Source organism: Thermobia domestica, chromosome 1, assembly GCF_964235325.1.
Source record: "Thermobia domestica chromosome 1, izTheDome1.hap1.1, whole genome shotgun sequence".
Lineage (NCBI taxonomy): Eukaryota > Metazoa > Arthropoda > Insecta > Zygentoma > Lepismatidae > Thermobia > Thermobia domestica.
This window is the reverse complement of record NC_137454.1, coordinates 122,827,963-122,851,609: the sequence shown is the minus strand read 5'-3', so window position 1 is coordinate 122,851,609 and position 23,647 is coordinate 122,827,963. Positions and strand designations below refer to the sequence as shown.

The following is a 23,647-nucleotide window of genomic DNA, read 5'->3' as shown; positions in this document are numbered from 1 at the left end:
CAAAAATTTAAAGGGGTGCACAAATGTACCTATGTCTTATGATAGGGAATGGACCCCTATACATGACCATATAACTATATAGGATAATAACACCTCATCAAAGGGGATAAAATCGACCAAAAAACAAACACGTGGTATAACGTATTGCTTACGTTTATATTTTGGCAATTTTGTACCCCTAGAAGGGAACGAGGTGGACCACCCAAATTTATCATAATACATATTAGGGTCCTGTACTATAATACCCAATGTTTAAATTGGTCAATTTCCAAAATTTAAGTGGTGGGCCAAGGTACCTCTCCCAAATTTTTCAAGGGGTGCATTAATATACCCGTGTCTTATAAAAGATAATGGACCCCTGTATACGCCCATATAACCATATAGGATAATAACACCTCATCCAAGGGGATAAATTAGGTCAAAAAACCCCGAAATTTGAATTTTTGGCAATTTTTTACCCATAAACGGGAACGACATAGACACCCAATACTGATAGATGTACATACTATGGTCCTAGGCTACCACACCAAATTTTTAGATTTGGCAATTTCCAAAATTTAAGGGGGATGGTCCTGGGTACCCCAGCCAAAATTTAGGGGGTGGGCCATGGTATTCCTACCAAAATCTAAAAGGGGTGGTCCTGTGTACCCCTAGGTCATTGACCCCGGGCCACGTAACCCAAAAAATGGGCGCCGGGCGCCCGGGGCGCAAAATTTTGGCGGCGGCGGCGGGCGCCATGCTCCAGGGGGTGTAAAAATTTGCCTCAAGTCACGCAATCACTACTACCGTGCACTTAACGTTTAAGAAATAGCCTATAAATAGATTTTAAAAATAACCTTTTCTTAGAAGTATGAATAATTACAGTTTACTGTGGATAAGTTTCTTTTTTTTTAAATTTACTGTCGGATAAAAATAATTTGTAACATACAATTTTGAATAAATATTTTGGGTGGCAAGCCAAGATTTGGGGAGGCCGGTGCCCCCGTGCCCCCCTTAGCTACGTCCCTGCTACTAGCATCTTTTGCTGTATTTTTTCTATTATATCAGATATGTCTATTGCACTTGCTCTTTCACGTTCGACACTTAAAATACTGACTGGTCAACTGTTCTTGAGGCATGAAATTGCGTCAGTAGCGTAACGCAAATATGTCGGCCCCCCACAGGATTATTTTTGGGCCCTCCTTCCCATGAACATTAACTTCCCACTGTATTATGTCCCTTTAGAAGAGAATGATTAATAAATCCATGGAATATAATAAAATTACAATTAAAATTAATACTCACCAAAAAAGGCAAAAATTATTTTCTCTAAACCTTCGGATGCTGATTTTTTTAACTGATGTTGCTAGAATGGATGAATTTTCACCTAGAGCATATTTTACATTTCTAAAGTAAATAATGTTGTTCAGGGAAATGGATATTCCGTATTCAGCTCACTTATTGTAGCCTATAGTTCTTGGCATTTGCTTCGCAGTGGGCCCCCAAAATCCTGCGGGCCTCCCCACACTACAGGCCCTGCGGGCCCCTCAGTTACGTCACTGAATTGCGTAGATAGTTCTTCATCAATTTTAATTTTGAAAAAGATCGCTTCGCTGTAAAAACATTCCCTGATAAGGTCAGAAATAACAAAAAAGCTGTGTATACGTCTGGAATGCTATAAGCCAAAGTATAGTTAGAAAAAACTATCTAGTAATAGGAGACAGGAGTGGATCCAGGACGGACTTCTGGGGTGGGGCGATGGGCTGTAATACTACTATTTAGAGCTACTTTTAAGAGTTCCAAACTCTGGGATGGGTTTTATTTATATATATAAAATAAGAAAGTCTCCTCTTCTGGTGGGGCGATCGCCCCCGGAATCTGTCACTGATAGGAGATATTCTAGTTCCCGAATTGTTGTTTTCAACTTTATCGCATTGTAAAACCAATTTAAAACTTTGAATTTGATATGCAAAATCCTCTGTCAGGTCCTCTTCATTCATACGTAGAAAACAAAAGAAATGTTTTTCTATTTAGGCCTAACTCTTCATTTGAAGTAGAAGGCAAAAAATGGGGAGTTAGTATGATAAATAGCTCATCTAGTTCTTTAATTGATTCAAATCTAATTTGGATTTGATGTAGGCTCTATAATAATGTCTAGAGTATTATTAAATACAGCTACTTGATAATGTCTTTCCGAGTTTGTCAAACGTTCGTCCTGAACTAAATCATCGAAATGTTTCTTGACTCTTCGAACCCTCTTGTTCTCAGATGTTATGTTTGAACCCCATTGATTTGCAAGTTCAGTAGCTGACAACATTGCATCTTGGAAATTACGTATATAATTAGATATAGATAGCGTATCAGTAGCATTCAGAAGAAGAGCTGATGCCTAGTAAATATAGGTCTATTGGTCTGGAGAAATTTTGAAATCAAGTTCATAGTTTCAAGTATTTTAGTATGAAGGACAACTTGTAAAACAAATTCAAACTTTTCTAATTGTTTCTTTAAAATCATTCGCCTCATCTACTTCATTAGTGTTTTTGGATTGAAGCGTAAGTTTTGTTAAGGGTTTCATAATAACTGAATAGATATAACGTAAGACTCTCAATGAATCAAATCTTGAACGCCAACGCGTAGGACAGTTTCTTTAATGAATGTGAAGACGTTGGAAGCAGTTCCCATCTTTTAGTGCTCTGGCTGAAAAACACATTGTCTCTGAGTTATGTCACAAAAGTTTTTGTTTTCTTGCTCAGATGATACAGTGTCATTCAAGATTAAGTTCAAATTATGTGCTACGCAGTGAAGTAACTTAGCGCTCTTTTGTTTTCCTTGAATTCTTGCTTTTAAGCCCTTGTAAATACCAGAGATATTTGCCGCCCCGTCATAACCTCGTCACGACATTTTGGCAATAAAAGTCCATTTTCCTGCAAGTAAAAAGCCTTAACGTCCTGCTTACATATTTTTGCTGTACCGAAAGAAAACTTTAAATTTCAATCGATTAAACGAAGAGATATTCCGCCTTATGCAGAGTCGTTTTGCCGTATGATTAGCGTCGTACTAAAGGTCTGACTACTGCAGGAAACACGTCAGTCGAACTTTTTAATATGGCACTAATCACGCGTCAAAATGATTCTGCATAAGGCCCTTTATCTCTTTCTTGTAGAATTTAATAAAGACGCAATCGAAATAAAATTTGTAGAGAGAAGGAAATTAAAGTGTGTCAAGAATTATGAATTAGATTTCTTAGCTGTCAGCATCTAAGGCCATGTTAGCCCGTAATGTGTGAGGAATGAGTCCCTCGGAGATCACATTATCCGAGGAAAAGAAAGGATTGGGGAAGGAAAGAAGTGGCCTAGGACCTGTATGTTAGGTACCATCCCGGCATTTGCCTAGTGTGAGGAAGACCCCACTGAGGATATCTGGCCGGAAAAACTTTTACACTTTTTCGATCGAGTGCCTCCACCGGGAATCGAGCCCTGGACCGCTCGCATCGAAGATAAAAGCGTTAACGACTACACTACGCGGGACCAGTCATAAAGGAAATGAGTTCATTTCTAGACCATAAGCAAATATTCTTGCATGGATTTATTTTTGACTTGTGGTGATTAAATTCTCAAATGAAGTACAGTCCGCTATCGCTAAAAATTTATTATTATGTAGTATTATTGAGTACCATGAATTATCAATCGGTACAAAAAGGTACAAAGTCAATGACAATACAAGTTCTAATATGAACATTTTGGTTTCGTAGTCAATTCATTAAAATAAATAGGTTACATTGCAAGGCTTGCAACTCCTGTTTACTTTTTAAAGCCGAATAGGATTTTCAAAACTAATATTGCAGAAGACCACAACCCCCTACCAGGTCGCGTGAAATGCCATCGCGCACGTTGTTGTTGCGCACATATCATGCGCGAACCATAAATATATTGTTGAAAATAACATTTATAATAGTTGATTTACAAAATCATTCTACTAAGATAATATTTTGTGAGCACTTTTCACGCAAATATACGTAGCTTTTGCTCATTTAAAAGTTTCACTATAATTTTAGCCATCTATACCTTGGCAAAATAGAAGTTATTTTCATTCTTGTTTTCTCGCGTGGTAGGCAGAGGGCATGCATGTAGTGTGAAATGTTAAGCAGCGAAAATGGCGGACGAACAGGTGAGAGTCTAAACAAAGGGTGAAATATTATACAGTTCTGTATTTTTCGCAATGAAACATACTCAGTTTTGGATATTTTGTTAATGACAATATGAGAAGAATACCAGTTATCGTGTTACGCACATAGTGTGTTTCATTTACATATTTAGAGGTTAGTCAACATTGAACGTCAGGGCAATGCTGTTTTGATTTCTTGCGTGAGGATGAATACACATATTCTACATAAAAAAGAGTATTTGTTACTACTTGAGTTTACATTGTATCAAATGCCAAACCTTCCAACATAAATGATACACGAGCGGTAGCATTTAGACTGTAGTTAATTTACTATGGTTCTTAGCACAATAGCAGTTTTCTCTAGTTCTTAGCAAGAATGAAACTACGATACCGCAGTTCGAGGGACGTTATTTATGAAGTGAAAGATAGAACAATCTACCGAACGGTGCCGTAATACCTGGTGAAATAAAGATTTTAAATTCTGCGTATATGTATCATACTCACTCAGAACAGTAAAACTTCAGTGTATTATGATTTTCGTGCGACGAGATTTTCGAAGGTTAATCCACAGAGTTTCATAAGACTTGTAGTTCAAATCTATACCTTAAGACTGCACTGTATATCGAATATTGCATCATTTATTGAGTCTTTGCAAAAATAATGAATCTTCTCCAGAAGTATTTGCTCATTAAAATATTGTCGAAATTAATGCCGGTATGTGATGTTCAAAAGTCCAAGGGATTATTGTTTTGAAAACACTAAGATGCACACAAACATACCTAACTTCGGGTTAATTTCCAAAGTTGGGCGTCCGTTTCCAGCGAAATTTTTGAAATTTACAGGAAATAAATGGATAATTTGATCGTTTGTGTGCTTGATAATATATAAGAGTCTCGAAAAATCTGTTTATTTGTTATATATAAGCGGTTATAAACATGGGACTATATGGCGAGCGGAGGGAACTACCTGGCGCAAGGTAACCGAACAGTTGCATTGTGGGAAAGAAACTAGCATTTATGTTACCAACATGGCGAATGTACAAGGGCAATGAAGTAGCAGTTTTAACATTTGTGAAGCAATACGTTGATAACGAGCAAACTGTTTTAAAAGTTTGTGAAGAGCACGGATTAATGAACCTAATAGCAAATTGCAGAAAGTGTGGAAAGGAGATAACAGTGAAGAAACTTGACGAAAGCGGACGCCCAACTTCGGAATATATGCCCTAACTTCCTACGTCACAGGTAACTAGAGCTGTAGTTACTTATGTTAATGTATACAGTAACAAGGTTGAATAATCCGGGTTAAACTTCAATAAGCCCCGCCACGCCAAATCTATGTACTAAGTGAACAAAACAAACTGTACTAACCTAACTTACCTATAAGTCAATATTGTCATGTCGAAAAGCTGGAGAGGTTAATGGTAGAAATGTCAAGAATTCATAGTAGAACATTATGTTTCTGTCTAATACTTCCCTAGTGGATAGAGTGCTTAATTCTTATTAAAGCTTATTACCTAAAGTACCGGTAACAAAAGATAGCTTCTGACAGTTGGGTAGATAGAGCACGTGGCGTATTGGAGGCGCTGTTGCCAAAGGCTCTGCAACAGACACAGGAACTCTGGCGACATATTAAGAGGTTTAACAAGTCATTATTTTATGATTGTAAAAATATAATAGGAACGTATGATTTCCAAGTACCAACAATAGTATTCTTATTTATTTGGCTGTTCATAGCCTACAATATGAAGATATTCTCCAATTAAGATTTACAGTTCTCAGATATGGTTACATTCTCTATATGTTATCAGTAAGATAATTTTCAACAGAGTAATAACTTTTTTTCTAACTATAATTGTAGCAGAATATTTCTGAATACCCGTTTTTAATTAATGTCGTTATAGGCCTACTGTGTTGATAATTTGTTATACAATTCATATACACAGTTTTGCTAAAATTCGCATGCTCTGTTGGATGGTATACTTACTTGGAATATTGATATTCTACAAGAAAAGTAAAGAAAGGGATTAACAAACTGTTTTTACCTTGAGTTTACATCTACTTCGCAACTTAAGCAACTTCAATATTTTTATGCTCCTAATGGAGAGACTTCCCAATCTTCTAATACTGAATCGAAGTTACTATTCGAAATCATTAAAAAAAATAAATAAATAAAAATAAAAGAAATCCTATCTTATCACCTACCAAAAAGTATTTTCCTACAACTTTTACAAAGTTAGAGTAATTATCAATGGCTTTCCCAAAATATAATAAGTGAACGCTTCCATATACTTCGAATTCAAATTCTTGTGCTAAGATGCAACTAAAAGATTTTCTTTTTTTTTTTAGAGACGGGCATCAGAACAGAAAATATCGACAGCAAATGATTTACTAGGCTTGGTCTCTTGTTAATTAACTGTTTTATTTAATCATTTTCGTTATGGTTTATCTTTCGTGGACAGGCTCATAGCAAAACCAAAATCTTGAAATTCGAAGCCGGGCGTAGCCTTACTCACGAGACGAGGCGAAAAACAAGATTTTCTCGTTCCGTGCCGTAATATTGTAAAAAGCTCAGCTCGTCTCGTTTCGTACATTTGTATTCTAAGTTTATGCCCTGATTTCTTTCTTCATTTCATCTAGAAATCATCTAAATTCTTCTGCGTAACGAGGGGTTTAACGATATACCAACATTTAAACAATATTTATTATTGGAGTATATTATATAATGACTTATGTATCTTAAAACGTTGATAAATACTCTTCATTGTGTTCGTATAATCGCTTTATCAATTTATATTTTTTATATTGGGAATCGTGTAACACGAGAATCAGTGTTTTGAGATATGAGAATTAAGTGAACTATATTGCATACGAGACTCGTGAAATTTTCTGTCTTGTCTCGAAAACGTAACAATAAATTTTTCTTGTCGTTGGCAACCTTAAAAGGGGAGGGGTAGGGAAGGAAATTCAAAGTAGCCTGATTGAACCATATTACTAAGGTATTTTCCGTACTAACAATGTCCAGAAATTTTTGAGGTAGAATAATGATTATCAATTGTGCCTCCGAATTTTTCTATAGTTATGCGGATAACAGTTCGTTCCCTGATATTCAAACAATTCGAAGTAAGTTTAATTACCTGTTCTACGGAGAAAAGGGGTTCTGTATTCATTTTCTCGTCTTCATCCAGCATATTAATTTCCTGTTACTTGACTTCTATATATTGAACCACTTTTGTTTTTCATTCTTGTTCCAGAATTTTTAGTCGTCATATTTATTTTGTAAATACAGCACACAGTGAAACTATTCACAACCAACAATTACTATTAATTTGGAAAGAACACTTTAAGACAGCACACACTACCACACACTAAAATAACTATTTCACAGAATATTCAACTCAACTACGGTCAGTGACATTCGTTGTCTAGAAACAGCGTGAAAGAATACTACAGTGATTGGCGAACAATCTTCCCCTTCGTTTTGTTTACAACACGTGCAACTATCTATCAGAGGCCAGCTTTCATTGCACAGACAATGGTTCAGTGGCTCCCAACACTTTTTTTTTTTTTTTTTTTTAACTTTACTGAATGCCCATGTCTTCGCAATACACTTAATTTTGACGTAAGTCTTTACGTTAGTCATTTTATTCAATTAATCCATTCCTGAGAAACTAGTTGTTCGGAACATTTCCTTATATGTTCTTAAGAACCATTTTCTTGGGAAGCGATTCATTCAGTGAGTGAAAACTGGGTTAGAAATCATGTTGGTTTCTGCTGTAATTCTTTCTATATTTGTTTTGATATTCCTTATTTGAAGACATAAAAAACTTCGCACTATGTCAGTTTTTTCTCGTAGCATAATTCAAACTTAATCAAAAGTTTAAATATGCAGTATATAAATTAATTAAGCTGAAGAAACTGCGCCAAGGATCACCACATTTCCCGACTTCTGAAAAGCACACTTGCTAACCACGGAATCACCAAGTAAGTAACGCACGAAAGCCAAAGCGCAAATATACACAATAAAGGGCGCTGAATGTTAAATAGAAATCACTTCAACGGTATAAGCTCCGCCAACAATTTCAGTACAGTACAGGAACCAAGGACCAAAATTACTGTGAAGTAGAAGCACATTAAAGATGATTGGGAAAGTCTATTCCAGCAAGACTTACAATATATGGAAGTAAAAAGAGATAAGAAAAAATATAAAAATGAAATAACTATCTAAAAGTTCAGCAGCATCGTTTGTAAGTATAACATGTTTCTACCCGATACTAACCATGTCACAGTAATTTTTCCAACTGTTTGTAGTATCATCATCTCAGGTCAGCAATCTCTCGATTAGTTTTGACACAGCTTTCCACTTTTTTTTTTGTCCTGGGCCAAACATTTCATTTCTTTGTAACTTTTCTGCCCTATATTTTGTATTACTTGGTCTGCATATTTCAATCGCGGCCTTCCTCTAGGTATTTTTCCTTCTGCAATTCCGTAGCCATTAAAGAGATTCTTCCGTTTCATATAATGTGCCCAATCATCCTGTGTCGTCTTGTTGAAATATTCTCCTTTTTTTCTCCTACAATTTCCAATACTCTCATTTGATACCCTGTCCGTCCATCTAAGTTTCATCATTCTTCTTAAACATCACATTTCAGAGACCTCCATTGTTCATTTCTTCTCGTCTTCTAATCTCCATGTCTCACATTTATACAGTGCCACACTCCACACGTGTGCTTTCTTCAGTCTTTTTCAGTTCTATGTTGATGCTTCCGGTCAGAAGGTTCTGTTTATTAGACAAAATTCATGAATGTTTGTAATTGATTTATCTGTGTAACGTCGTTCATGAACTTGGGTGCTCTTTCCAGTCCGTTCTTCCACGGTATACGATGACTCATCGACCCTGGATCCCACTATGTAGAAACAATAAAAAGCACTAAATACAAGCAATACAATATAACAATGAGAGGTACCTGCAATGAAGCGAAGAACCGAAGGAAACTAATGCACCCTGGGTATCTTTGTCACATGTTTTGCAAATATTTACATCTTTGAAACTGGTACCGGTGAAACCCACAGGGAGAAGCTGTCGTATTACAGAAAATTTGTGCAAATAAATGTCTCTATTACAAATGCACCGTTATTAGGCTTTCACATTTGGTTTTTAGGACTTTTTTCTTTTTTGCTCATCTTTTGTTAGTAACATGATATTTTATTGTTCTAGCTAGATTTAATCCCATTTTCACATACTGTACTTGTTACTGGTGAAAGAAATACATGGACCTTGACATCATTTTATATGTAACTTTTCAATGTTACAATTTGTATACTTGCCAACTCCTCGCGGTGGCACAGTGGTAGAGCGTTCACCTCCGGTGCTTGGGGTCCCTGGTTCGATCCCAGCTCGCGCCGTGTGAACTTTGTGGTGGACAAACACCGTGCTCGTGGGTTTTCTCGGGGTTATCCCGTTTCCTCCCACTATCTTCATTCCACCATTTCACTGATTTCTCATTATCACCGTCTCCTTTAGTCTAACCGGCATAACCGTGGGACGTTAAACTTAAAGATTTCATTTATGCCAACTCCTTTCTTTTAAATAAATACAATGTAACTAAAGGTCATATAGCGTAAGTTTCAGAATTTTCGCAGTTCGTCCACCAGAGATATTCAAATCAAACATTGGCTAAAATCCGTATGTGCCCGTATTTAATGTCTTATAAAATCATCATTATTCATTTTCAAGATCCAGCTATACATTGTGAGGAGACAAATACGAAGTAAGGACATTTTTGGCTCAACTCCTCAGAATGTTTGAGGCTTAAAGATGATAATTTGACTATAATGCTCACATGGCGTTATTTGAGGCATTTGAAATTGAGGTGGTAAAACCAAATCGAGGTGGTAGCACAGCATTAAAGTTCACTTCATATCATTTCCACTGATGTTTGTCTCATATCTGTATCCCTTTTTCATTTCTGAGGTATTGTATTTTTGCGTGCATACTGATTTTCTTATGATTTGCTATACACTCCATATTGGAGTTATTGCCACCGTGGGCAATGGAATCCTGGTATTTGTAATCATACCATTGTGTTTGCGAAACATGTACCAGTATAAGTGCAAAATATCAGAATTTTAAAAAATGGTCGTGCAACCAATTTGTGGTAAATCGTACGAATTTCAGTGGAGTGACCCAAATAAGCGTCTCGGGCGACAATAATGGTAAGCATCACTTTAGTTGAAATGACATTAAATCTTTAAGTTTTACGTCCTACGATTATGCTGGCTAGGCTAAAGGAGAAGGTGATGAGAAATGAGTGAAATGGTGGAATGAAGAAAGTGAGAGGAAACGAGAGAACCCCAAGAAAACCCACACACACCGTGTTTGTCTACCACAAAATTCATTTGGCGCGAGCTGGGATCGAACCTGGGACCCCCTGCACCAAAGTTGAACGCTCTACCACTGAGCCACTGTGGTTCCCCACTTCCGTTGAAATTGAATTATTAGGTGGAATGGGTTGTAAAAGTATGTAGATTTATTTCGGAAATGTACCTGCAGAAAGCAGGGGAATCTTGTTTGGTATTTACGATTGCATTGCGTTGCTTAAGTATGATCAACCCTCTTTTTCAGTTTACTCGAAAGTTAGAAAATATGACATCGCTACCATTATGTTCGACTGAGCCGTTCATACATATTTTTACAATGAAGCGTACACGCAACATCTTGGCTTAAAAAAAGCATATATAGTGATAATTTGATGTGTTGCCTGGCGGACGGTCGTTATTTCAATATAAAAGTAAATAAATAAAACAATGTAGGTGAATTGATTTCTTTACCTCCCAACGTAATAGTTAACTTTTATGTAAAGTTGAAGTTATTACAACTTTCATCTAAATATATGTGTTGGTGAAACATACGCTATTTACATAATTTCTTCACAAGAATAAGCAGTGTTGAGACTTATTTTAAAAGTGCTCTCGTAGATCGCAACACTAAATTTGCACAATGTGCTTAATATAGTTTTTTTTTAATTTCAGGAGAATAAGTTTAAGTAGCTGCAGCAAATCATGATATGTGGCGTCACAGCACTGTTCGTAAACATGCATAATTAGATACCCAGAACTTTGAGTTCATGTGAAATTTCTCGATTCATGTTGGTTAGAACGTTTTCTTTTATTTGACGTGAACAATCACATTTTGAGATTTGGTGATGCTAATATTCCACAGCCTTTAACCGTAGAATCCAGTATAAACACGAGAGATTATACGAGTTCTAGCTACGAATTATGTTCGAAAGGTAACGTTAGCTTTCAGGAAAATGAGTATGCGAGAGTAATGCACAGTCGAATGTCTTTCCATGTTAAGTGTACTAGTCAGCGTATTTATTAGAGGTTATCAGACTTGTTGACGTTAGAGCATGACTTCTTTGGAATAAGTATAGCAAATTATCCATATCCATATTTTTTCCCAACTCAGCGTAATATACAAGAATATTAAATTCAAGGTTACTACTGTATTATTGTTACATGTGTCATAAAAGAAAATAAATGTAATAATCTGTAGAAGGAATAGATTTGGTGAACTTGGAAGTTCTGCTTTTATATTGTTTTTGAGACAAGTTTTCTTACTGCTATTTTTATATATTGCACAGGAGGTGAGGCAGTTGGAGTTACTGTGTAAGCAGCTGTATGAATCTCGAGATTCAGCGCAACGTGCCGAAGCCGAGAAGGCACTGGTTGGCTTTCAGAATGCACCAGACACACTCTCCAAATGCCAGCTTCTATTGGATCGAGGTGATTCGTGTTATGCCCAGCTGCTTGCGGCGACCACATTAACCAAACTAGTATCGAGAAGTGCGCAAGGTTTGAGCCTTCAGCAACGAGTAGACATTCGTAAGTTTTTAATTTTTTAAATATATACATATTTTTTTTTTTTTTTTTTTTTACACACATGCGTCTCGTATAGTTAATTTAATTTAATTTATTTGTTTATTTGAGAAACCTCGTGTAACAATCATTCTCTAGAGTGATCTATACTAAAATCGGTTGATGCGTTAATAGTACTTATTTAATTATCAGAGGAATAACTTCTTTTCCTTGATTACAAATCTAAGTGATATACATATATATTTGTAATTCCATATCAAACCACCTGAGCCATGTCATTTGACATATCCAAGTTTTAATAAAACTTTGTGTATTGTGTAAATGACTAAGCCATGAACGCATGTAAATTTTCTTCTCTAGACGTGTTAGTTTTTTAAAGACACATTGTTTAATTTTCAGAATTTTGCGTAGTTTGGCCTCTTTCGAAGCCATATAGGAGTTTGTAGTTAAGATAGAAAATCGTATCTTAAAACGTAAAGAACAAATAATTTTGAAACTTTTCTCTGTGTCGTAAGTATATATGGGTTTTTAAAAATGCCGAGAGTCGAAAGAAATCCTCGTATTTGAAAATATTTGATCAGTTTGTCCTGTACTATATTTGCATTTTCACTGTAGCTTGGCAGTTAGACAATTTTTTTTTACCTGAAGTTTATTTTTTGGAAGCGTGGGAAGTAAAAATATTTTCGTTGTTTTCATTAATAGTTTTTAATTTCATGTATTCAAATGGAAAACACATCATCTCGGGACAAATTCAAATAAATACTAGAAATAGATATCTTCTAAAATTTATATTATGGGAAAAAATAGTACGTACTTACACTTTGTGACACTTCGCGTGGAATAAGTTTTTTAGTAAATACATACTCGAGGAATGTGTAAGTTTTTGATATTTTTATTCATTACATTGAGAAAATTATCTTGTTACTAAGTTCAAATTTGGAAGTCTTGTGAGCAAAGCTAGTAGTAGTATGTTTCGGGAAATAAAGTTCTACACTTGATAGGAATCTTTCCGTTGGTACACTCATGTCCAAAGTGATTGTCGCATATCTATAACTGTCTTCTTGTAAGAATATAATTTGATAATGATTTTGCAGAGTACTTTTAATACTGATACTAGTGTATAATCGGGAAATGTATATTTGTGGTAAATTTCATAAGAAAAGAATTATAAATACGAAAATTACAATGAGTAAAACAAAATGTTGCTAAATGGACAAAAAGCTAGATCCCGTCTTATATAGTCTCGCTGCTGAAAGGGACGTTAAACTCAAAATCAACTCAACTCATTAAATGGTGCCTAAAGTAAGGTGTTGCTGGAATTGTATTTGAGGGCCCTTTTCCGTGCTTGTTTTTCCTACATACACAAAATGCACAGTGTCAGGTTAATGGGTTCTTTCTCGGGGTGACTACTATGAAAGTTATGTCCTGTTATACAGAGCAGGAGTCCATAGCGAAACAGTCACTCACGAAAAGCAGCAGTAAGAGGTCTCCAAGATTACTCACAGTGTTGAAGGAGATCTGGCAATTAAAGGAGCAGTTCGACTTAAAAACAAGTTTGGTGCAATAGAAAGAGAAACAAAAAATAAGAGACCCGTATTTTTTTATATCTTGATAGGCCGTCTCGTTCAGCTTCTACAGGCATTTGTTTTTGATGAATCGTAAATCGTGACGTCATTGGTGGGATACGTGAGAAACTCAATGTGAGTCAGCAACCACTCCCTTGTACGCAGCTGATAAACTTTTAATAGTGCATTGGATTTAATAGATTGTGTTTTGGATTTGTTAGCAGTCTTGCTGTGTGTTGAATTCTTGAGGGAAGTCTTTGTTAGTTGTTTTTCCTATAGCATTAGTATAAAATAAAAGAGTAGAGAGCAGTAATTACGTTTGTTGTGCGAAACAATGTTTCTTCCAGACATGTTTTTAGGGTGGCACTGTCTCCCGGAGCTCTGAGAGATTCCCCCGGAGGAGACCAAAATAATACGTCTATAATGTAATAAATATAATAATACTGTGTAAAAATAATGTGCCTCTCCGAATACTAAGTGTCCCTTCCCCCCCCCCCCCCCCCGGATTTTTTTTTCTGAAAGAAACACTAGTGTGAAGTAGAAAACACGTGTTAGTACAGCGCGTGCTGTGTCTGTGAAATGAAGTAGAAATGCCTAACACCTGCTGTGTTTTTGGTTGTAATTCTTGTGCAATCGAAGCTGAGGACGTAAAGTATCTTTTCTTACGTTTCTAAGTCGTGAGAAATCATCAGATCGATATAAATTATGGCCCAAGAAAATCAATGGGAAAAAAATGTACCAAATAAAATCACCCGTGTTCCAAACGTCTTGAAGAGCCGGCCTTCGAGAAGTCAAGTTTACTGAAAGAAAAGTTAATGCCAGTGGCGGATCTAGGCTGGGGCCGGGGGCCTAGGCACCCCAGTTTTTGAGTGACAAAATTGATTTAAGCTATTATTTAGATCTTTTTGAAAGTTTTTAGTAAACATGATATACATATCATATTCTGGGTTCTGACTCCCCCCCCCCCCTGAGTTTTTAGCGTCTAGATGCACTTCTGGCTAATGCCAGGAGAATTATTTACACGCAAACTGAGAAAGAATACTGTTCCAAGTGTATTATTGAAAGGTTTAAAATCCGAGCCATTGAACAAGCACCGATCTATGTCCAGTTACCAACGTACAAATATGGTACAAGACGCAATTGATGCTTGTAGTCAAGACGAGGCATTAGAGAGTAATAGAGACGATGTCACTTATGATTCTAAAGATACTGCTTTAGAAATAAGCTATACAATGTGAATTAGGGAGTGAAATATACCGGCTTGTAGAAGGAATCAGTGACGATGACTGTTCCTCAAGACATTGAACCATCGTTTAATTTCTCTGTATCATGTGACAATGATGATGAAACGGGTGATGAGAGTTGTTCCGCGGACAGCTATGAGAATAAAAGAAATTTAACCGGTGAAGTGTTTTTCGTATTCTGGCAAACTTTACAGATGTTATTTCATTTTTGCCTCATATGTTACGCTCCTGCACATACCTTGAACCACAAAATTATAGGGTCAGCGTTAAAAATTGCAAGAAAACGTGAAAATGAACATACTTATGTTTGAGAATCGGAAGAATGATTAAAAAAAAGGTACTTAGGTGTTGAAGCAATCTCGTCCGCCATCTATTTACATATTGGTTTCGATTTTTTTTTTTTTTTTTTTTTTTTTTTTTGAAACGCTGAACTCATGCTTTATAGGATACGTTTTATAATATTATAAAAAAGTTTGTACAGCCCACCATCAGATATCCTTTTCTACATGCAGATGATATTTGTAAGTCTTTGCAATCAGTTCTGAAAAAGGAAACCACACTTAGGACGTGCCACCGCACCTCTCACAAACGAAATGCTTGGCACTGTGAAGTATGTAAGCCTGCTCTCGCTTCTTGCCCACCTATGACGTCATCACAAAATCTTTCTTCCTCTGTTACTCGCTAACGACTGAACGTATCGCGATCAAACAAACACCATTCCTTTTAGAATTTTCAACTCTACAAATGGAAATAAATTGTAAAAAATGCATTTCTAAGTTGAACTGCTCCTTTAAGGTGCCAGAAAAATCTACCGACCAAAGGATGGCAGACAGTCGTTACAATGGATGAAGCATACTTCCATTTCGCTTCTGGTGCTCAGATTCGGGTGCTGACATACTGTGACAGCGAGATCTCCCTTGTGGCTATAAGGTTAGCGTACACGCCTTGGGCGCAGAAGAACCGGATTCGTTTACCATGTAGTTCCGATCTGATGTTAAGTTGTAGGTCTACCACTGTGTAGCCTCGGTTATGAACAGGACGCTAAACCCAATCACTCAATCAACCATGACATCGATGTGAAGAGGCGCTGCAACTTTGTATGCCACTGCCGGGAAAGTTTCCTGCATTGGTTTATCGTTGTTATGGGATTCAGTTATATGGGGGAATAGCTGATACGCAATGTTGATTTAATGAAAGATACTTCCAGAAATCCATTGGTGACATCTATATAATGGATCCCATAATTGCACGACATGGATGCCAACTAGATGAAGATACATATGGACAAAACATCAAGTCATATCGCCAGATCATCTCTCCATTTTTATCAGGAAGTGGAACAGCAGTTAGGAATTCTATATTCCTGTGTGACAGGAGCCTTAATTCCAATCCAATGGATTTCTGCGGCTTTGGCCTGTTGAAAAGATGTCTTCAACATCAGTAGCCGCGAATTGTAGTTGATCTCTGAAAAATTTGCAGTGAGGAGTGGTAACTTTTCCAATCAAACTTCGATGTCGGCGTAATAGTTCATAATAGTGGGGGTTCCATAGAACAGCATAAATAGTGGCGACTAAGTTTCTCATTAGGCAAGTATTTTCAAAATAGTTCCAATATAAACCGAACGGCCTTCATTTATAATACAATACAGGCAACCTCCTCTGTAGGAAGTACCTTATCTCTATTGAGGTGGTTATTGAGATACTGAATAGTGAAACTACAAGACACATGGCATATCAAAGTTCACACTTCATTGAAGACGTGAAGATCGCAGATGAAGGAATTGTTTCAGTAACGTTATTGTGAGGTTGAACAAATATTCACAATACAGCAATGGATGCATTTAAGTCAATAATGGGAACATATTAATCATCACATTCAAAGAAAGAGATGCAAAAAATACAAGGACCCTGTTTGAAGTTAAGAAGTGTACCTTAGTAACCGCTTTGTAAAGAGTTAGAAGACTCATCAATTGGCACAAAATTCATTAGAGGACTTTGTTTACAGATCATTTATTTATAAACTACCGAAAATCCTCAAATATGTGAAGTTCAGTCTTTGCCTATCACACTCACGTTTGAATGTGTCCCAAGCGTTCCTTACAATCAACGAGATATTAAAAACATTATTATTATTATTATTATTACAACATTTGTGCTCCACCAAATGGAGGGATTTATAAATGGGAAACCTATTGTCTTTTTCGAGCTCAAGTAATTCTACACATATTTTTGAATGTAAGCCGGCCCATAAGAAACGCTATTACCGATACCCAGATAACATATTGTTACATGAAGAAGACTTAGAAGTGAAGCATTAATCAGTAAAATAAATGAGGAAAAAAAAAACGCATGTATGTTGACGTAAACATCACGTTCTACAATGAAAAATTTATCGCAGTGTTCATAATTCCTCTGCTGGTACACAATACGCTTATTGAGGTCAGCACATTCACTAATTACTAATTGAAGCATCTACAATATTTCCCCCCCCCCCTCCTTTCTGTCTTACCACTTTGGAAAAAGATTACGAACAGATATTGTTTGAGATCGGTAACTTGCACAGTGATACTCAGGTCTGTTGTGTTAAAATGATACAATCAAATACAGATGAATTTTGGAATCTTGGGAAGAAAAATGTCTTCTAATTGAAGATATTCTCAGGGAATAATAATAATAAAATGAAACATGGTTAGAAAAGTAGTATAGGCTGTAAAAAGGGAAAACAATAATAGGTCAAAGAAAATCTGAAGGATGAAAATACTGCACACCTGGTTTCAGGCGTGTCAAGAACATTTATATTATTGATGTACAAAGAATGAAAAATTGGATGACTGGACCGAGATCATCTTCATGCCGTGACGACGTGAACCATTACGCTACCCAAACCAGCTATACATTCGACACTTTTGAAGTCGGTGCTCTTTACTTTAGCTTGTACCACAGTCTAGCTGTTGTGCTTGGATAATTTAGTGTCTATATTCAGAACGCTTTTGACGGTTATACTATCATTATATATCAGTGAGAGGAGGAAACACACCGGATTTTTTACACACCAAATCCTCTAAAAGTTTTTTTTTTTTCTTTCATTAATATATAATGATAATACAACCGTCAAAAGTGTTCTGAATATTAACACTGTATTATCCAACTACAATAATTAGGTTGTGGTGATCTAAGAGCATCGACTTCAAGAGTGAGAAGATGTATGGCTGTTCTGAAAAGCTGACTGAGTAGCAAGGTCGTTAACGCACCGGTACGGCACGCCGAAGATCTCGGGTTAAATGCCCGGTCCGTTATCCACTTTTTACTCTTTGTATATCATTGAATTTTGCACCTATAGAGGATTTGGTGTATAAAAAGTCCAGTTGTTTTTTCCTCTATTAATATATAATTTATATTGTTGGTCACGGTGGGTCAGTGGTAGGGTTCTTGCCCCTTGTGCTAAGAGTCCCAAGTTAAGTCCTAGACTCCTAGCCCGCCCGACGTAGGCTTTGTGATGCATAAGCACCATGTGCGTGAGTTTTCTCGAAATTCTTCAGTTTCCTTCCACTTTCTTTATTTCACCAGTATCATATCTGTCTCTCTTACTTTGGAGCATAACGTGGGACGACAAGCTAAAAAAATCATTCAGTGAAGCATTTTAAAGAAAAAACATCACATCCGTCCTTTCGGAATAGGGAGCGTTTGAGTTGCTCCTGCTGCAGGTGGATGGAAGGCGTCCTTTCGGAACAGGGAGCGTTTGAGTTGCTCCTGCTGCAGGTGGATGGAAGGCATGACAAGGTTTTCGTACTACACTCTTTAAGATGAGCAACAGATCACTCACCAAATAAAAGAGACTCATGAAAATTATGCAATCTGTTTTTTCTGGAAAACTATTTAATCAGTTTCGAAAGTGAAATTACACTTAATATACTGACTGAGATTCGAGGGCGTATAATTTTCATACAACCTACTCCTTTTAAAAAGAAAAAAAGAACGTTATAAAACGTGCTATGAGTATATTTAGTAGATTAGGCAATCAAATGGAACAGTGAGTAAGGTATTTTCAAATTAATACGCTTTTGCTTGGTTATGAGACAGGAAATATTGAAGGAATGAAATTTTAGTTAGTTTGAAATTTAGTGTTTCTTTCAGCAGCAAGGCTATATGAGACGTGGACCGACAGTTTAATGTTGGATCCGAAGCACATGATCTCCCACCGGGAGATCTCCCATATCGAAGATGGAAATACACATTTTTCAGATGTTTCAAGTCACGAATGAATTTACTGAAGTATCATTCCTAGTCCTTAACACTTCTAGTGGTAAAAAATTTAACAGTGCTTGCCACATATTTCTTTGTGAAATCTCCGTTGTCATCCGTAGATATAACTGTTCAAATGTACATAAAACCAGACTGAACAGAGAACTTAATATTTATTTAAAATAATAATCTTGGATAGCAGATTTCATGACTGAAAAATGTTGTAAGAGAAGATTTTCTAGTAAAGCTAACGATTTAAATCTGACATTTCATAAGTGCTGCCATTCCCAGTTGGAATAAGTACTCTAGTATGTTACATCACTAATTGTTGTTCTATGTGACGTAAAAATTAATTACCGTAACATGTTTGTTTGTATTGTCTGCACAGATCTAAAATCATTATCATTTATTAAATTATAGTTTAATAGATGTAGATGATATACAATCTGTTGCACGTAATTTCCTACAGGAAAAATACGATTCTTAAAATCTGTCATTAGAACTGTTTTAAGTTAGTTCTCTCTTACTATCATTTCTCCATAAATTCTTATTTCTGATGACTTTTCCTTTGTAGCTTCATGTTTTTGGCACTCTCCCATAACCTTGTTCACGGACGATAAAAATTGAAGAGATATAAAAACATCAAGGAAATGTAAAGTAACTCACTACTTGACGAATGCTAGCAATAGATACGACAAAGTGTATCTTCATCGTTCCTCCCCGACGTATTCAATACTTCCTTGACGTTTTCGTTTCTCTTACTTCATTTTCATCCGTCGTGAATAAGGCTCAGGGGAGAACTGGGAGCATGGAAACGCAAGGATTATTCAGAAACCAGAACTTGAAATTGAGGCAATTGTTAAAATTCTTTAGCGTGCTAGCGTATTCTCTTCGACTAGTATAATTTCTACCAGGTTGCTGTCTTTTTATTTCAACTCTTGTAAATATGTATTCCTAAAATGCTTCAAATACTGTAAAATACTAATAGAATGAAATTATCGCAGTTTTATTCATTTATCGTTATTCATATTATGAATTGTTGCACTTTAAATGTAGATAAATGTTAGAACACTATATGCCATATTGTACAGCTATTCTGAATTATTTATCAAGTGATACTCGAGTATGTGATAGGATAGGTTGTGTACAGTTATTAGCAGTAATTTGTGCTTTTTCTTTTTAGGAAATTATGCATTAAATTACTTAGCCACTCGACCCAAACTTGCGAATTTTGTGATCCAAGCGCTTGTAACGTTATTTGCAAGAATCACTAAACTTGGATGGTTCGATAGTGATAAGGAGGAATTTGTTTTCAGGAATGTTGTCACTGATATTACAAAGTTTTTACAGGTAAGATTATTACATATATTTTCTGTTCCTTGCTATATTTGGTAAATATTTATTATTAGTTTTATTCTGTTACATTTTAAAAACTGTCGGAAGTCCTTATAGTTACTTATTTATTTATTTTGCTAGCTTTGTCTGAGGTTATTATGAACGAAAACAAGTGTAAATATTATAATAATTGATTAACTCTCCTTTTGAACTCCCAGGAATCGTACTTATCATTTAACTTAAGAATGTAATCCCTATAAATGTTTTTGATCAGTCTTCCCGTTTTACGCTGGAGTCTTACTTAGAGATAATACAAAGACGAAAAAGAATGAAAGCATCTAGGAAATGTTCATTTATTACAATTTCTTCAGTATTGAAAAAAAAAAAAACGTTATCAGGAATTACTTTTATCTTGTTACGCGTGTTGTATGCTTCGACTTTTGTTTTTCTTCTTATTCATATTGTTCATTTAAAGGCTCCATGAGAGACTACAAAATAGGCGAAAAAACATTTTCGGAAACTACCGGCTGTTTCCATTGGTTAGTTAAATAGCTATAAAAACTGGTAAGATGTTTAACATGTAAATATCCTTCAAATTTTTTGGTATTCATGCAACGATATTATTTATGAATACATATTCTTACTGAAAATGAAGTCCTATACCAAAGGTTGATTTTACAAATTTAGGACACAAGTAGACATACGAATCTGTATCTCAGTGCAAGGAGCTGTCATCACAAGTCACAACGTGTTACAGTGCTAAATATCTTCGCCCACAGAGAAATTTCCGTAAGTGACCAAGAAAGTTTACAAGACGAATTCAGTCATCTGTGTCCGACGCTACGAGAGAATGGCTAGTCTTACAGATAACAACATGGCCATAAAAAGGGTCGTTACTTCGCACACATAGTAATCAAAAAAGTCAAGAGTGAGGATTTTCTCTCTACTACCTTATTGTCTTTCATCGGCCACACCTCTAGCGAATTCAGTGGGATACTTGCCAGACGTTATTCACAAACCTCCGACCAACATCAGATCGTTACTCAAACCATTGAAGGACAACCTTCACGTGCGCAGTCCTGGAGTATTTCGTATGCCATGTAAATGGAAGATCATACATAGTGCAAACTGGAAGAACAACGATGCGAAGAACACAACAGTTATATAAGACTTCAGCAACCCGTAAAGTCAGGACTAGGAAGCATGACTTAGAGCTGGAACACAGAATCGATTTTACGAATACCACCATAGGAGCCAAGTGCAGCAATTTTTGGGACAGAATGATAACGGAAGGCATACCCTTTTCACGTGAAAAAAAAAATCTCAATAGAGACAGTGGGTTTCAATACAGTCTTGTCTAGTCGGCTCTTTACAGGAACAAAAGAACAGATTTCAACAGAGCCATTTTTCACAGCTACAACAACAGCTAATCAGGAGCCAGCATTCCCCTCAGTCAATCACAGGTCTCCATTCATAGCTCCGCCCCTAAGTAGTCACTATATACATATATATATATATATACTCACTCTCTCCGGGGTCTCTTCATCACAATCCCGGAAGATAATGCAATGTCTGCATTCGAAAGTCGGATGTCAATATCTTTACATGGCTGGTAGCCCAACATCACTTACTGAAATCACATCACCAGTAAAAATTCAGTTCTTTCGCTATTACATGAACTAATAATTGTTTTCAAACATGGGTATCCAACAGTTATATTGTCATAATTTGTGCACTCAAATATCTGTTCAATACGAAAAGATTTGGGAACAGTTGAATGGCATTTTATATAGATGCTACCCAACTCACTTTCTACATTTTTGAAATCTTTTGTTGTATTTAACTTATTAACTAAAATTTGAAAATGTGGGAGTGAACTTAACGAAGAATTTTGAATTGTTATGATCAGCAGTATCATACCGTATTAAAATTGAATTTTACAAAAATAAATATATCGTAATGAAAATAACATTTAAAAAGTAATCAAAATAAATTAGGTATTCTGGTTTCAATACATGCAGTGAAGGTAGAGTATGCTTGTAAAACATGTTACAGAAATTAATGGATCTCTAATATCAGGTGACTTAAGGAACTGAATTAATTAAATAGCGTAAAACAGACTGAAATTGCATTCGTGTATGTGGTTTTTCTTATCTAAAGAGCTCCAATACATAATTCATTCTCCCAGTTTTGACGAGTTCTTTCTCTTGTTTCACAGGGTTCCGTCGAACACTGTATGATAGGAGTTCAATTACTGTCCCAGTTAACATGTGAAATGAATCAGATTTCAGAAGCGGATGCCAATCGGTCACTGACCAAACATCGAAAAATTGCTTCATCATTCCGTGATACTCAGCTGTTCGAAATATTCAGATTATCTTGTACGTTGTTGAGAACAGCTTTAGAAAACTGCAAGAGTCTGAATTTTAATGATGAAGGTCAGGTAAGTAAATATTCATACTAAGAAATTATATAAAACTGTATTCAAGAAGTTCGATCTCATTACTGATGAATAGAATTAAAAAAAAAAATCCATATCAACGTTAAATCTTCTGTTAGGGCCTTGACAGCATATATGAAGAAATAATAATACAGGTTGTTCGTAAAGTTACTGTGCATTGTGAATGCATGCTGTTATGTAAGTAATGTATGAGCTGTAAACCAAACTATGTATATCTGATGCTAAGGGAGATGGTGGTGGTGATGAACGCAATGATGGAATAAGAAAGTGGAAGGTAACGAGATAAACCCTGTGGAAACCCACGTACGTGATGTCTGTCCACTACAAAGCTCATTTGCCGTGAGATGGTTCTCAGCTTTTCTTCTTCTTCTTCTTCTTCTTCTTCTTCTTCTTCTTCTTCTTCTTATTATTATTATTATTATTATTATTATTATTATTATTATTATTATTATTATTATTATTATTATTATTATTATTATTATTATTATTATTATTATTCATTAGTTTCCATTTTTAAACTCTTCTTCCACGTGAAGTCTTCATTTCTGATTCCTTCGCTCTCCTTCACTCTTAGTTATCTATTCGTCCCATTACCTTCAACTTTTTTTGACTAAAGTCCATCTGCTTACTCCCTGATAACTATAGTGTGTCCATGTGATTCCAACATTGCCTCTACTTGGAAGCTTCTCAGCTTTTTAACTGTTATTTAATTTTTCATTTCTTTTCTCCATATTTCGTGAACCCTCTGTATGATAAAGGATTTTGGCGAAATAACTTAGTA

The 23,647-nt window shown here is 35.9% G+C and overlaps 1 protein-coding gene across 3 annotated transcripts in view; it reads left to right on the top strand.

Annotated features, from left to right (window-relative positions):
- Positions 1–3,901: 3,901 nt before the first annotated feature.
- Ranbp16 (Ran-binding protein 16) overlaps positions 3,902–23,647 on the top strand; it is a 162,310-nt gene continuing 142,564 nt past the window's right edge. Inside the window, exons 1-4 of one of the 3 annotated variants that reach the window (XM_081762955.1) lie at positions 3,902–4,146; positions 11,786–12,026; positions 20,254–20,420; positions 22,624–22,848. In XM_081762955.1, the coding sequence (XP_081619081.1) occupies positions 4,132–4,146; positions 11,786–12,026; positions 20,254–20,420; positions 22,624–22,848 (648 nt within the window). In that variant the 5' untranslated portion in view covers positions 3,902–4,131. The remainder of the gene's footprint in view (positions 4,147–11,785; positions 12,027–20,253; positions 20,421–22,623; positions 22,849–23,647) is intronic. The other 2 variants (XM_081762956.1, XM_081762957.1) reach the window with 2 other exon arrangements.